This window comes from Pholis gunnellus (genome assembly GCF_910591455.1).
Source record: "Pholis gunnellus genome assembly, chromosome: 5".
Taxonomy (NCBI): Eukaryota; Metazoa; Chordata; class Actinopteri; order Perciformes; family Pholidae; genus Pholis; species Pholis gunnellus.
In genome coordinates this window covers 16,547,192-16,562,608 of record NC_136531.1, presented here as the reverse complement: position 1 = coordinate 16,562,608, position 15,417 = coordinate 16,547,192, and the positions used below count along the sequence as shown (strand labels likewise).

At 43.4% G+C, this 15,417-nt stretch overlaps 1 protein-coding gene across 2 annotated transcripts; it reads right to left on the bottom strand.

Moving 5' to 3' along the window:
- Positions 1–2,276: 2,276 nt before the first annotated feature.
- Positions 2,277–14,914, bottom strand: ldb1b (LIM-domain binding 1b). 2 transcript variants are annotated; one of them, XM_079159491.1, is made up of 11 exons: positions 14,868–14,914; positions 8,963–9,065; positions 8,025–8,069; positions 7,659–7,734; positions 7,472–7,574; positions 7,130–7,302; positions 6,736–6,858; positions 6,537–6,620; positions 5,364–5,487; positions 5,119–5,267; positions 2,277–4,593 (listed from the first exon to the last, which is right to left on the bottom strand). In XM_079159491.1, the coding sequence occupies exons 1-11, from the start codon at positions 14,899–14,901 to the stop codon at positions 4,363–4,365; spliced, it is 1,245 nt and encodes a 414-aa protein (XP_079015617.1). In that variant the 5' UTR covers positions 14,902–14,914; the 3' UTR covers positions 2,277–4,362. The 2 variants fall into 2 exon arrangements, with proteins under 2 accessions (XP_079015617.1, XP_079015618.1); XM_079159492.1 differs by lacking the exon at positions 14,868–14,914 and adding an exon at positions 11,546–11,803.
- Positions 14,915–15,417: the final 503 nt, after the last annotated feature.

Genomic DNA, 15,417 nt, shown 5'->3' with positions numbered 1-15,417 from the left:
AATTTGTCCTGATGGATTTGTACAGTTGCATGCTTCATCATGTTTGTGTGCACTAGACCTGAAGAATTGCTGTTGTTGCCAGCTTTCATACAACATTTAGGAAAGCTTTAGATACAATTCTCCATAAAACCTCAGTTTATTGTAGTTGAATATAGTGAGCTTAAGTAAACACTGTTGTGAGAGTAAATTATGGTCTCATATTCTAACACAGGCTATTACAAGTATCATTAAGTGAGACAACCCTGTAAATATCATTCTCCCTGATGTGCACTGCAGAGTGATTTATATGTGGGAGTTTCAATGAATTCAAATGAAAAACATCTCATAACTCTTCACCAACAAACCCCAAACACTTTTGCCTTTGCTTGAGTGGCATCTTTTAGAAAATACTGGCAACAAATACTCTTGTCTTATATAGTTATTCGCCTTTACACTGAATCAAAATGAAATGTTATGAGAAAAGTAGTTTTTTTCAGCATTTCATTTCATAATTTGTGATTTTGCAATGGTTCTCAGTAGCTATTATAAAAATCTGCCTGAAGTTGATGCAAAACATTAACAGGTTTTGTCTGAGAAGCATGACAAACGGACAGTCTAAGTCAAGAGCTGCATGTGTTCAGTGGCTCAACGCATTGTTAATAGATGACTCATTAACATGGTTCACTAAGTCACATCATGCAGCTTTTGAGTTGTACATTTTTGTACTAGGACATAACACACTATGAAGTTATTTTATCTTAAGTGTCAAAGGCCATCCATAACGGGGCCCTGATTGATGTAATTGTAACCACATCAACTGCTGTCATTGGTATGCTCAGGACTTCTGCTGAACCGACAAGTGGGCAGCTTTAATTGGAGATAGAAGAATACGCGCTGAACAAGAAGAGACCCAGGAATAGAAAGAGCAAGGAGGGCAACGAGAAAGTGCTGCAAAAGCAAAGAAAGCAACTTGAACTGGATCCATGAAATATATAAAATGCATACCCCTTGTGCTGAGTCACAAGAGAGCTTTGCCCTGTCAGGTGGCATAACAGCCAGAGTGACGTCCATCTGCTCTTCCACGGAGGTGAGAGTTTTCATCGGGTTGTTACAGCTTTACCTTAACCCCAGGAGACCCTCTCAGTGTTTCAGCTGGCTGGAGGCCTCGCCGACAGTCTTTACAGCTCTGCAGGTTCAGTGTGACACGGGGAAGGGAATAAATGCCTGAAGAGAAAGTGTGATAGTTGGCAGGTGGATGCATGTGTGAGACAGGCTGATGTGGAAAGCAGCGGATGAACCGCAGGGCTTTGACATGGAGACCCGGTATTTAAAAGTCTGTGGCCCTTTGCTGCATGTTCTACAGACCTGACATCTGTAAATAGAAGAGGGACACACACACACACACAACTCAAAAACCATGACCATACAACTTTGGAAAATAAAAGGCTTTTGATACAGACAGGTTTGCCATCATCGATTTTCACTCAGACTAACCTAATCAACCACAGCCTGTGTGAGCGGTCCTGAAAGCAGAGACAAGTTAAGCATTACTTCCATGCACAAAAGGAAAGTCTTCCCCATTCATCGGCTCCGGCGCCACACCTTGCTGCACCACAATCAGAGTTGTTGGTTGCACTCTAGAGCTGCACCAACCGTGACATTAAGAAGTTTGTCAATACTAAGTAGAGGCACTTTATTTATTGTTTTACCTCAAACATAGCATTAAAAGTAGGAAGCAAAGCGAGCAGTATTGTAAGTGAATGAGAGAATCTGTTCCACAGGCGAGGCCTCGGAGCATTGTTCTACAATCGGGTCCTTCGGGGCTCTTCCATCCTGCCGAATGTTTTCATTCGAGCCGTCTATTCAAGGACTGACGTAGACCTGGACCAACAGGTGAAAGCAATTAACCACTCTCTAGGATTAAATACCTGCAGGCCTCTGAGCATTAAGGACACGATTGCTACACAGCTTGAAGCTAAACGTCACGGACAGGTTACAACAGCCAGACTGAAGAGGGACGCTGACTGCACAGTTGAGAGGAAGAGGGGTGACGTGCTGCACGTCAGTCAGTGAGAAAAGAGGAAATGGGGGGTGGGAAAAGCCCATATACTTTATTTTTTTCCTGTACATCTTCCTCTCCCGTTCTTAGCACAACTTGAAGGTCAGTTAACTTACCACAAGGGAGAACTACTCAGCAATAACAAAATGTCAAAGTTAAGCATTAAAAGTGAACGAACCCCAGAAACACCGACTTCTTTTTATCAGCTGCGTTGCAATAATTACAAAACTTAAACATGTTTTAAAGTGAAAATGTATCTTTTTATTGGTACCATACATTAATTATCAAGGGCAGAAACTAACCAAATCAAAAAATATATATCAAACAATGATTTTCTACAGGGATTGGAAAAGGTACAAGTCACCATTCAAACTCATAACTGTTGCTGGAATCAACTGTAAGGAAATGGAAATGTACAAAACAAACAGAGCTTCAGCTGTTTTTAATCAGACTTTACAGACAGCATTGCTACCCAATATGAAGACTGAGCTCAATGATAAGCTGGCTTTAGAAGATGTTTGGATGATTGATGGCATCATTCTGTTGGTTATGAAAGACACTGCACCAATGAAGGCAATTTAGACGACAAATAATGGAAAGAAATCAATTTCAGCCAGTGATGAAATATGAAATTCACCGGTTAGCTTAAATTCAGTGAGCACATTCACTTGACATCAAGTTGAAAGTCGCAGTACACAAAATTGTGATGTTAAGTGAAAAATCACTTCCTGTATAGATGAAATACATGTGTGAATTTCTAAATTTTCCAAAAAATAAATACAAAAAAAGACAAACAGTAAAATGATCTCTCCATGGTGCCATTGTACCCCCGGAGGTTTTGTAATTTAATTTACACAAGTTATAAAAAAGGAGGGAGGAGGAAAGAGCAGGAGGGAAGATAGAGGGGACGGGTTCATGAGTGTTTTTTCTCCTTTTTCCTATTTTTGTTTCTTTACATTAGATCGGGATGGCTTTAGGTAAATCTAAGTAAGAATACATTTTATTACAGTCAGACAGAACTTTGCTACTACCTTAAATATACAAGCACAAATACACAAAAATTTAAATCTCCAAAAAAAGGAACAAAAAGACAAAATAAAAACATCCACACTAAATTATTTCTCTTTTATAAACATAAAAGATAAAAACCATATATTTTAGAGGGGGAGGGATAAAAGTCCTGTGTTGCTCCTTGGTCTGTAGCTTTTCAGTATTGGTAGAAAATAAAAAAGTAACAATTGAAATGAAGGCGTTTAATACAAATTAAAAAACATTCTAGGGAAATATATACTGTATAAAAACTCTTAAAATGTGTAACTGTGTGTATGTGCATGTGTGTGTTTTAAATGCTCTCTGTTTGAAAGCCCGCAGCCATTGTAGTCTAATCAGAGATGGCTCTGGCACTAGGGGACTCAAAATCCTTCAATCATTATGCTGATTTGTGTGCACGCGTGTGTGTGTGTGTGTGTGTGTGTGTGTGTGTCTGTGTGTGTGTGTCTGTGTGTGTGTGTCTGTGTGTGTGTGTGTATCGGTGTGTATGTTTCCCTAGTGCCACATTTCAGCTCTCCTACTAATGTGTGAATTTCAATGGTTTTACACACGGACTCTAAATTCTGGTCCGTCTGCTTCAGCAAAGCCACAAATAAGATCAGACTGCCTCTTTTCGCTCCTCACACATTTCACACACGCGCACACACATATACACTATTAACAAACATTACGAGTGACTTGTGCCTCAACCGAGCGGACCAGAATTGAGAGCCATGTTTAGAGGACGGGTGGACAAGTGGTCCCTAAGCAACTCGCCACCATCTCGAAGCCCCGATGCCGCCATCCCCTCCGCCCCGCCGCTCCCCGCATGTGATCTTCAGTACGGATAGTTTAGTGTGCACAGTTCTGCCCCTGGGTTAAATCCCCGCGCCTCCTCGCTCACATCTACCCGGTCGCTGTCCAAACCGAAAATTTGCGAGAGCAGATGGGACATTTTGAGTGGGAGATGAGGAAAAGGGAGACAGAGGTGCGACACGGTGCCTAAATATGGGGAAGTCACAGCAATGGCTCAGTGACATTATCTGAGACATGCTGAGCCCCCCGCGGGCCACCTGTGTGTGTGTGTGTGTGTGTGTGTGTGTGTGTGTGTGTGTGTGTGTGTGTGTGTGTGTGTGTGTGTGTGTGTGTGTGTGTGTGTGTGTGTGTGTGTGTGTGTTTGAACTGAATGTGATGGACTGCTGCTGCTGCTGTTGCACTCGTGGCTGTCGGGGGTTGGGGAGGGGTCTGAGGAGTGGCAGAGAGGGGTTTGTGTTGAGGTTGCGGGGCTCTGGGCTCTACTGCGATGCCTGTGAGGTGGGGTTGTCGCTCTTGCTCTCCTGGCTGGAGGGGGCCTTGTTGTTCCAGGGCGAGTTGGAGCCGAGCGCCGGAGAGTTGTTGAAGCTGTCCTCGTCGTCGATGCCGTTGGCCGCGTCGAACTGCGTGTTCTCCAGCCGCGTGATCAGGCGCTCGTCTTCGTCGCCAAACTCCCCTCCCATCAGTGTGGGCTCTCCGACCACCATCACATCCTGCGGAGATGCAATATAGAAGCAGATCAATCAATATGTTGTTTTAGTGGGGACGGGAGGAATGGGAGCAACAGCTGTTTAGGCAGTGCTTCAGCTGATGCACATTTACTTGGCTTACACCACACAAAGCATTTATTATCGCCACCAACATGCTCAATTTGGTCTCATTATACCATGTACCTTTCTTCCACTGAATTTCCCACACACCTCAAAGTTTTCCCAAAATGTGTTTATAATTTGCCTTTGTCTGTGTAATGTAGTTTTTGCAGAAAACTGACCGAATACATTCACGATACAGGAGAATTGATCCCAAAGTCACCCGTCACACCTCGACTACAATCAGGTCATCTCCATTTTAAATAAAAGTCTTGTGGGGAATACTTCTTAAGAGGCACTTTATGTTCTGTGACATGTGAACTTCCCTCCATGAACTGAAGCAGTCGTTAATCTACGAACGTAGTCGTAATGTTTCTGTCGAAGGGGCGACAAGAAAGTGCCGGCATTAGATATCAGCGATGTACTCACTGGAACTTGGCTGGACAGAGGGAAGCCACTGCCTGGGCTCTTCTTTTTGTTGTTGTTGTTGTTGTTAGTTCCTCCTCCTCCGCTGATGGTGCTGCCACCTGACATCTTACGCTTCCGCCTTTTGTTTGGTGCCTGTCTTGAAGGCTCAGCTACAGAGAAGGGAAGGAGAGAGAGTTACAGCTATATGTGAAGTGATGTGGTCGTGTGTGTGTGTGCGCCTTTATCTGTGCTTGCTGTTCAATTACCTGGTGGTGCCACCATCCTCTGCCATTTCTGGAAGAGGCAGGTCTTGAGGCAGTCTCTGGGGCTGAGGCTGTACGTCTTATGTCTGGACATCAGCTCCTGCATGGGCTCGAGAATCACACACAGCTGGAGGAGGGAACAAAAAGACAGGCAACAGGTTACACAGTGTCTAGGATCATTAGAGATGCTCCCAAAAGAGCAAGCGCCATCATTATCAGCTGGTGTTCGGCGTAAATGACTTCATCTTTTAACTTGAAATTCTCAGATCAGAAAATCTGGTCATAAAACACGAGAAGCAAAACAGAGAAACATGACTCAAGTGAGTACAATTTCAACACCTTTTTACAATTTGCCAACATGGGGTTGTGACTTTTGCAGCGTCTAGAACACTGAACCTGCAGTTCCAGTTTAAACCTGTGCAGCCTTCTGTGTTTGCTAATGGAAGTCAAGATACACCTAAGACCCATCTCAGCTTTACTACATAGTGCAAAAACGCTCTACTCAGTACCGTCACTGCCTCAACACTAAAAGCAGGGCTGTGACGAATAGGTTGAAGCTTTGTTTATAACTTTGACATTCAAATGCACGCAGCTTTATTTTTTTGCATGTCTATTTATTATTTTAAACCATGATTAGTCTACACTAATGTAATTGGTATTACACTATTTATAGAATTAGATTCCATAGGTGGGTGCGTAGGACGGCTCCAGACTCGTGTGATCCAAACATTTACAACTACAGAGCATTTTAAAATGTATTTCAAAAGAGAAAGATGTAATCATTAACAAAATTAAAAACTTTTGACATATCTAACGAAATAGGATTAAAGATATTTGAAGCTTCATTCCAAAACCTCAACAGAGGCTTTGCATGTTAAAAAAAAGACGACATTTGGTACAGCCCTAAAATAAATGTGATGTGCTGGACGGTCATGAAGACGATCCATGGCAACGTTGATAAAGCAGACCAATAATCATCACAGTGACGTAACAGTTACATTAATGTTGTGTAATTACCTTGAAATGTTTAAGTCAGGTGCAGCTATATTTTGAAAGCCTGCTACGTTTACTTCTTATTACATTATAGCCGGACCATAATCACGAAACCATGAAGAGAAATGGTTCTAAAAGGTAAAATGGTGTGTGTGTGTGTGTGTGTGTGTGCGCTTCACTTACTCGGAGGTAGTTAAGGGTGGAGTTCGACAGGCCACATCTTGTTATGTTTTTGGACAGCTGGTCCAGCATCTGTGGGTCCTGGGCCTGAGGAATCAAAAGGGGACGGATTACGACACTGACACTCACACACATCCTTATATATACACACACATCTGTGAACTATGTGCAGCCATTCCCGCTCCCCTCTGCATCCACTCACATGCATGGCCAGTATACTGCGGGGGATGAGTTCACGGTGTTGTCTGATGCTGAAGTGCCACGTCTTTATCCTCATCATGTCGTCAAACATGAACTCCAGGTACAAGCGGCCTTCTACACACACCTATGGCAGTTCAGAGGAGTCAGGTCAGTATGCAGTAGTTGAACTACATGTAAGTTTAGGAATCACAAGCTTAAAAAGTTTGCGTCCGATTCCATTGTAAGCCATATTAATAAATGACGAAATACAAACAAGGGGCGGACACAATAATAGCTAAAGACGCAACACACACACACACACACACACACACACACACACACACACACACACACACACACACACACACACACACACACACACACACACACACACACACACACACACACACACACACCTGTGTGAACATGGGCTTTCCATTCTGGGTGACCATGGTGCACTGATCACAGTCAAGGGAGACAAAGTTATTGTGGAAGGACTCCTTGGGATGTTTCAGCACATAGTAGAGCTCAGTGGCACCGCCTTCGAATATACTCCGGAAGTACCTTGGAATCAACGTTCGGCCAATTGCTTCAGAGGAGGAGAGAAGACACAACAAGGGGCGTGAGTCAGGAAGGAACTTATAGTCGTATAGAAGTGACAGTACGCAGTCCGTTTGTGACTGTAGGACTTTGCAATAACCGGGGCGGTACTTGTATGACACAGAGAGGCAATATGTTCCGGTGACTTTGTTTCTTACTGTAACGTTTGGGCCCATCCTCCAGACAGAAAGTAATGGTCAACATGGCATCATCTTCAAAGAACTCTGTAGTAAATGCGTCCCACCACAGGTTATCACACTCCTACAGGATGTAGAGGGGAAACATAATCAGTGACCAGCGCAATTATTGGATTGTTTGCGAGTGTGCATGTGGGTGCCTCCGAACCTCTGTCCAGTTCTGTAGCCGTTTGTTGAGTTCAAATATTCTGTAGTCTGTCTGGTTGCCATATGGTGTGTGCCTCCTGGTCAACCACGGAAAGACGAGAGGAGGACAAAACAAAAACAGGACAGGTGTTGAGAACAGTTAGCTTGTGGTATTATGAAAGTAGACTAAAAGCAAATCATCCTGATCACAGTATTGTTAAAGCTCTCACAGCTTCCACACTGTTTCACTGCCTAGTTCAAAAGACTAAATACAAAATCTCTTTTAAAAGTGTGATAAGAGCACAACTTCCCACCCCCTTATCTTTACTTGTGTCATTATTGCCATTTTCACACTGGTTAAGCGATATGGGACACACTGCAGTCTTACCCGATTCCGGGCTCCAGGTATGTGGGAGGATACATTGGGGTGGGACTGGAGGAACAAGAGACAGAGAGATGATTACGTTCAGCTATAGCGCTATTAGGCCCTCCTTCAGGAGCTTTTCTGTCTTTACAACGCGGGGACACGAGCCAAACACGGCACAAATTGGATGCTATGGGGAGACCGTAAATAACACTTCTCAGATACACATTCACATTTCTAACTGTAGCTGATTTGCTTACTGCAACACAAGCTTTTCATGCTCTAACCTTACTGAGCCACACAGGTCAAGACAAATCAATGTTAGCATTAAACATTAGCTTCACACATCAGGTCCACAGTGTTTACTTGAGTCATAACTGTGGCTAAGAGGACACTACACTAACATATATGGGCAATTGGATCAACCGTTCACCAAATGACAGGAGATTGTGACCTCTTCTTCACCAATAAACCTTCATGCACCTAGGGGAGCCCCCAGAATCAGTTTTTAAAAGAAGGGCTCTACCAGCATGTGATGTATGCTGTACACTGAAATGACATTAAGCACTCGATCCTGGGAAGTGACGTTATTGTGGCAGCTGTCCTCATATCAACCAAACTATCCACTGAAACAAGTTTCTTGGTAAGTTTGCAGCTTCTGAAACTTAATATATATATATATATAAACATCTTAAATGTTCCGGAAGTTTGTGAACCTCCTGAATTAAAACAACCGGTCACTGCATTTAAAGAAATCACAATACAGCGCTGCTGCTTGTTGTCGCCAGCATCTTAACTACGTTCTACTGTTTGCTGACCAACATATGGTTTAGGAAATTAAACTCCAGCCTATGTAAACATGGCCTGTAATAATGCAAGCTGTTTAAAAGGCCGGTACTGTGAACTCCGCCCACAGAACAGAGAAACAAAACACACAGAAAACACACAGACATAAAACTCACCCCACGTCTCTGTCCAGCATAGTGCCGGGGTGGAAAGGGGGAAAAGTGCTACCGTTGGGGGGCTCCTTGGGGGAGTACAGCTTGAAAGACTTGGAGGAACAGCCTGGAAGAGAGGTGAGGGAATAAGAAGGAAGAAAGTGAATGGTGCGTTTCATTTTTATATTATACGGTTCAAAAGCTATTTGAAAAGTTAGATGTAGTGTTTCAGGATAACAATAAATGGTAAATTAGATCAAAACTGAGTAATGTTTGAAATCTGATAATAAATGCTGTAGTTAGTAATCCCCAAATTCAACACGTTGTGTATGTTGGCCCAGCTAGAAATAAAAATGAAAATAATAACATCAGAAAGAGAAAGCACATAAATGAGAGAAGACGGTACCAGATTGAGTTGTTACATCTTTGGGGATTACTGTGGTACTTCTAATTATAGCTATTCACTTTTTGAACGACTGTATCATGCGAGGGTGAAGGCACATGCAGCCTGAACTGGCCAGCATGGCCCAGTTTCAGTTGGCTGCACACATTCACAGGTCATCCCCGGCAATACACCAGTCTTGTTTCATAAAAGACACAAAACAACACGACGAGGAGGGAGCCTCCTGTACTCCTACTGCCGGCCTCCATCTACGCTCCATAAATAACTATAAAACAGCACAAACAGACCAATGTCTCTAGCCACAATCACCTAAAAAAACAGAACCGATGAATCCCTCTCTCACAGACTGCTCCAACCCTTGTTCTACTCTAATTGCCCGGCTCTCCTATAAAGGCCATCCAGGCGTGCCGCCCTCTAGGTCACGACCCCTGCCGTCACCATGGTGAAGCCCCGCCTCATTAATGTCTCTCCGTCTTGTCGCTGCATATTAAACGCATCTTTGACAATGTGTGTGTAAGAAAGAGACGTATAGATAAACAGACTGGGAGAGATGAGCTTTAATTGCATTAACGGGATGTTTTCAGCAGAGTAAACTGTGATTTGAGAGCACAGCAGAGATGTGAAATATATATTCCTATAAGACATTTAAGAGTAAAACAGCCTCCTTTGTGAGAAGAGGTTTTTTTTTTTTTTTAAAAAGGTACCTTTTCCCAACATTATAGACTCACTATCAAAGTGCTCTTGTGTAATTTGGTTGATGGCGTTACAGTAACACAAACATGCAGATATCCACAGACAGACTGTATTTAGATGGACAGACAGTCCAGCCCAACACTGACCTCAGAGGACACAACGATACACGCTGGTACCGATCAGGTTGATGTTCACAAGTTATGATTGTATGCATCAAAACCAATCTGCTCTTAAATAATGGCATCTTATCTGGTTTCTACTCTACTGGGTTCCTACTGCAACAATAGCCACACAGACATATTTATTTACTTATAGTTTTTAAAAAAAACTAACAAAAAGTTTTCTATGAAGAGTATCTTAAAAACAAAGATTTGCAGCATCTACATGGCAAAAAAGGGGCCATAGCCTCCGTCCATTTGAAGCCCTGGCTTCACTTTGTGCCAAAACAAGTTGTTTACTGTGTGAGGCAGCACTGCTATGCTATGGGATGGATGCACCACCAGAGGAAAACAAATGGGTTTGATAAATAAATAAATAATCGATGGTTATGTGTCCATTAGTTGTTGAGAGCTCCATTAGCTCCTCTCCTCTCCTGTTAGCGGTTAATGACAGGCAGTCACAATCACATCAGCTGGACTCCACTTCCTCCACTGGGATTCGTGTTCCTCTCTCCCTTACAAGTAGACACAGTACATCAAATACACATTATACACATATCCTCCTGGCTTAATGCGATGGTCAGACCACCTCACAACAAATCTCATCTCACAAGTTGACCAACACGGATGTCCAAAAAACACCATTAACATTTGATCTCCAGACACACAATTCCACTCAGCGGTACAAAGTGTCTTCTAAATAAGAGTAGCATGCACTGGTTTATGACTCCTGCCACCATGGTTTCTAGAGGGGACAAGCAGTCTATCCAAACGGAATATTGACGATAGCTATGTTACACTATTATCCCACGTTAGCAAACACAAAAACCGACATCAATCCGATATTAAAATGCCACTTTCAACATCTGTGCAACCGCTAGTACATAACTTTCACAACAGTCGGAGCACATTTGACGTGTTGTCTGGTTACAAAGGCAATTAGAGAGGCAGCAAGCGCATAATGCTAACACGTAGCCATTAGCCAGGCTAAAGCGTTAAACAGGTGATATCAGGACGCGAGTGCACTTCGCTACACAATGCCAACCAGCACTTATTTTAACAAACATGACCAATAACAGGAACCGATAACTCGACATCGTGCACCACCTAAACGGTGGCTGTGTACAACACTGCCCTGCAGGCCTGCACGGCGAGCTAACGTTAGCTAGCCAGAAAACAGTTGGTAAGTGTTAGCCGTCTTGCTAACGCCTTAGCGTTAAATCCCTTTTCAACGATAAACCACCGAAATAAGACGATAAACTACAACCACAATAGCTCGTAAACCACACGACGTCGCTACAGCAGCTAGACACTGCGATCAAGGTGCGCGTTGGGGAAAAAGCGACCGTTTACCTGAAAAGAAGTCCAATCAGAAAATTGATGTTTACAGATCCGTGATGATAGACCGTGTGTACGCTCCGTGCGTAAAGACGGATAGGCCCGCTGGACGCAACGTACCAACACAATACGTCCCTCTGAATAGGATCAATGGAGAAATATCCCCAAACCGCGAGACTGAGACGGAATAAAGCCTAAATTGCGGGAGTCGGTCGGTTATGTTTTGTCCCGCATGAGGCCTTGTTAGTGGGCTGAAGCCTGCTGTGGGTTTACATACGGACCCAGATGAGCCCTTTGTTCACGGGAGGACATGAACAATAGCTGTAGGCCCTCCTCCTCTCCCTCCGCAATGCATTTGCTTCTCTATCCTCTGCCCAGCACCGCCAGCCGCCCTCTCCCCCTTTTCCTCCCCCTCCTCCCCCCACTAATGCACAACTGCACATGAAGGTTGTCTGGTAAGCATTTTTTTCTCCCTTCCTTCCTCCTCCCTACATCCCATCCCTTCCTTGTAACTGACACAGATGAGAATTGGCCTAATGCAGCCGAGTGGAAGTGCGTGTGGAAATAAACATCATGCTGACTGCAAAGTGGTTTTCATGTTTTCCTAATTAGTGCACATCCGCTTGCTAATAACTGAACTGAGACAGTGACACCCTGGTCATGTGTATACACTATGGGTCTATGCAGGGCGATGCATACACATCTGATGCAGCAGCCCAATCAGTCAAAAGCAGATTGAGATCTAAGAAATTACATTTCATCTGCGGATAACATACTTGTGTTGTTGACAATTAATTGTGTCTTTGAGTTTGCACACTGAACGGTCTCCAAGGTAGACCAGTAAATCCATTACCATTGGGAATATCTCTCTCTGCATACACACACACAAACACACACACACACACACACACACACACACACACACACACACAGGAAGCACTAAACCAAAAGGAGAATCCCATAGGCCTGTAAATCTGGTTTAAATCCTCAAATTATAATCAGATATTCAGATCACAGCCAGCGAGGACTTACCCATATGGCCAAGGTTGGGATATAAAAAGAACAAGTCATATTAGGTCAGTAGTTTTTCATATATTTATGAAAGTGTATGTCATAATATTTGCTAATTTCATATGCATTATTCATCTCTGAAGGATGACTTGGACTCCTAACATTGTTGACAGGTGATCTCATATCAAGGTCTAAAAATTATTTTCTTTCAAACACAAAAGTGCTTTCCCCCGCCTCAATTATTTAGGGACGTTGCAGCCAACAGCATGAACGTGGTTCTGATTTATACACTACCCATGTAGGCAGGGAGTGAAAACACAATGTTTCATCAATGATTTATTCGCAAATTAAGCTGCTCTTGGGAGCCGCTCTGTGGAAACAGTTAACAGGGTTTCCCAGAAGCTGCTGTGCATCGTAACACTGGTGCTGATGGGTAATATTATTACAACATAGTTCAACATTATATTGGTTCAAGTTGAACTATTTTAGAGGCACAATTTCAAATAATGTGACCCCATAGACAAGGGCCGTACAGATATGTTTATGTAAGTCTTATTCTGATTAAAACATATGTATTCCTCTCTGACTGACGTGGAACAACTTTTAAAAATGTATTTTTGTTTGCTGGTGCATTTCAAGGATCAGTTCCACAAGGTGTTGCAGGAGACAGATTATTGTGAGCACAGCACATTACATTTTTTTCTCATGCTTTATTGCAAAAGTGCACATTGAATTTCCAATTGCTCACAGTATTTATATATATTTTTTGCTTTACTGAAAATATATAAAGCTAATAATAAGAGAAAGGGGATCATACAAATTATTCAAAAGTTAATCAAAATGAAGATAAATTATAATAATAAATTCAAAGTCCAATTCCACCCTAATTATGTCACTCCTATATCTGCCAACGCCCAGTGATGTACTCCTCACCACTGTTTAATCATCGGTCTCGTAATCAAACCGTTTTCTCCATCGTCTCTGATATTCCGACATATCTGAGACGTGGAAGCAGGTGTCATGATTTTTACTTAATGCGTTTACTTTTCCGTCAACTGTACTTTTCTGCCTTTTCCTACCAGAGGGTGTCACTTTATTCTGACGTATCTGCAGCGCTTTTCTGTCTGGCTTTGCAATCTAGGAACACAACTCCCTTACGTTTGCAAAAATAAAAGACGACAGCTCAAATGCAGAACCTCTTTGCAGACTCTTGTGTCGGAAGAGATCCCGAGTATGGTGAAGTGCAGTGTCTCCCAGAACCAGACACGGGAGGATAAACTGCTCCAAGGCCTGTCTCTCAAACCGACCAGCAACAAAGATGCCTGGGCTGAGTTTATGTATATTGGTTTGACCACGGTGGGCTTGTGACATGAGCACTTCACAGCTCACGAGGCTCCTGTCAGTCTTTTGGCAGCATCTTTGTGTGTCTAGTACCAGGGGGAGGTGTCGTCAGTAGTAGCTTAGAGTGTCTGTTGTGGGTGACTTATGTGGATTTGCCTATCTTACATTCGCTGGCCCCTGTAGCCATGGCAACACAAGCAGTCAATGCTGTCACAACCGGAGCGAAGCTAAGAACCATCCATGGAAATGGACACACAAGGGTTAATCCGGTGTGAGTGTGTGTGTGCACGCGTGTGTGTGTGTGTGTGTGTGTGTGTGTGTGTGTGTGTGTGTGTGTGTGTGTGTGTGTCTCCAAAGCTTGCCCATTGAAATGGTACATGACGGGGTTAATCCTCACTGCATGTGTGGTGGGGTGATGGAGAAGGGGTGGGGGTGGGAGGTGTGTCAGGATAAGGCTTGAAGGGCTTACACACACTGTCTCTTTTGCTCTCAGGCATAGGGCAGGCCTTATCTTCAACGGGCACCCCAACCAGCGAGTCTCACACACACACACACACACACACACACACACACACACACACGCCTAACAATCACTAGCCTCATTTTCCAACTTGCAGTCACACATTCACACCTAAAGCCATAAGTCCATGTCCAAAAGTGATTAAGGCTGCAGCGTGCAGCGGCTGAATATAAACTCCCTGTGGTGCCATGTGTGATGTTTTCACTAAGCTTACACTTAAACCTACAAGTGCAACTTGTTAAATTCACCTTTGTAAAAGTAAAAAAAAATAACAAATAAAAAGAGAAGAGAAGAAGGGGACAAAACTTGTAGAGCATTTTTCTCTGAGCATCAATAAAACAAGAGATACAACAAGACAAACAATAAGACACTTTCTTCCTCGGCTGTTTTGAGTTGTGTTTTGTTGTTGTTGCTGAATCAGCTCTGAGAACGACAACAAGGAAAAGGTCAGAAAGAGAGACTTACCTCCCTCAGTTTCAAGCTGTTCTGACATCGCCATTTCGTCACCCACAAATGCACTTTCACAGCTACATGCTGATCTAACTCAAAGACTTGGTCTCAGTTTTCATGCCTCTCCCTCTCGCTCTGATATCTCCCATGTCCAGACTGTCAGGCTCAGGGGCACAAGGAGGGGGGAGAAGGATGCCTACAGTATGTGTGTGTGTGCACGTGTGTGTGCGAGTGTCAGCGTGTGTGTGTGTGTGTGTGTGTGCTCTTAAGGACGTGTCGCCTGTGTATGCGCAAATGTGTGCAGCCTGCCACTTCCACTCATAGTCAACAGGAAACTGAACGGCACACACACATCTGCCAGAGTTCTGATAACAACCGTCCCAGTCGCCCTCCCTTCATCGCCGCCTTAATCACTGATCTGGAGACAGTCTCGTGTTGCTATGGGTGTGGACACTGTCCTTACGAAACTGATCCCAGCTCAAAGAGGAGATTTCACTTCTAATGAGTAGGACATCCGTTAATTATCCCCCCCCCAAAACAGGAATACAAACAAAACCGTAGATTA

Excerpts from the sequence above, each read along its gene's own strand:
- ldb1b (XM_079159491.1), bottom strand. The coding sequence starts at position 14,901 with ATGGCGATGTCAGAACAGCTTGAAACTGAGGGAG. Across the intron at positions 9,066-14,867 it reads ACAGCTTGAAACTGAGGGAG|GCTGTTCCTCCAAGTCTTTC; the intron begins GTAAGTCTCTCT and ends CCTCTCTTCCAG. Across the intron at positions 6,859-7,129 it reads GAAAGCCCATGTTCACACAG|GTGTGTGTAGAAGGCCGCTT; the intron begins GTGTGTGTGTGT and ends GAACTGCCATAG.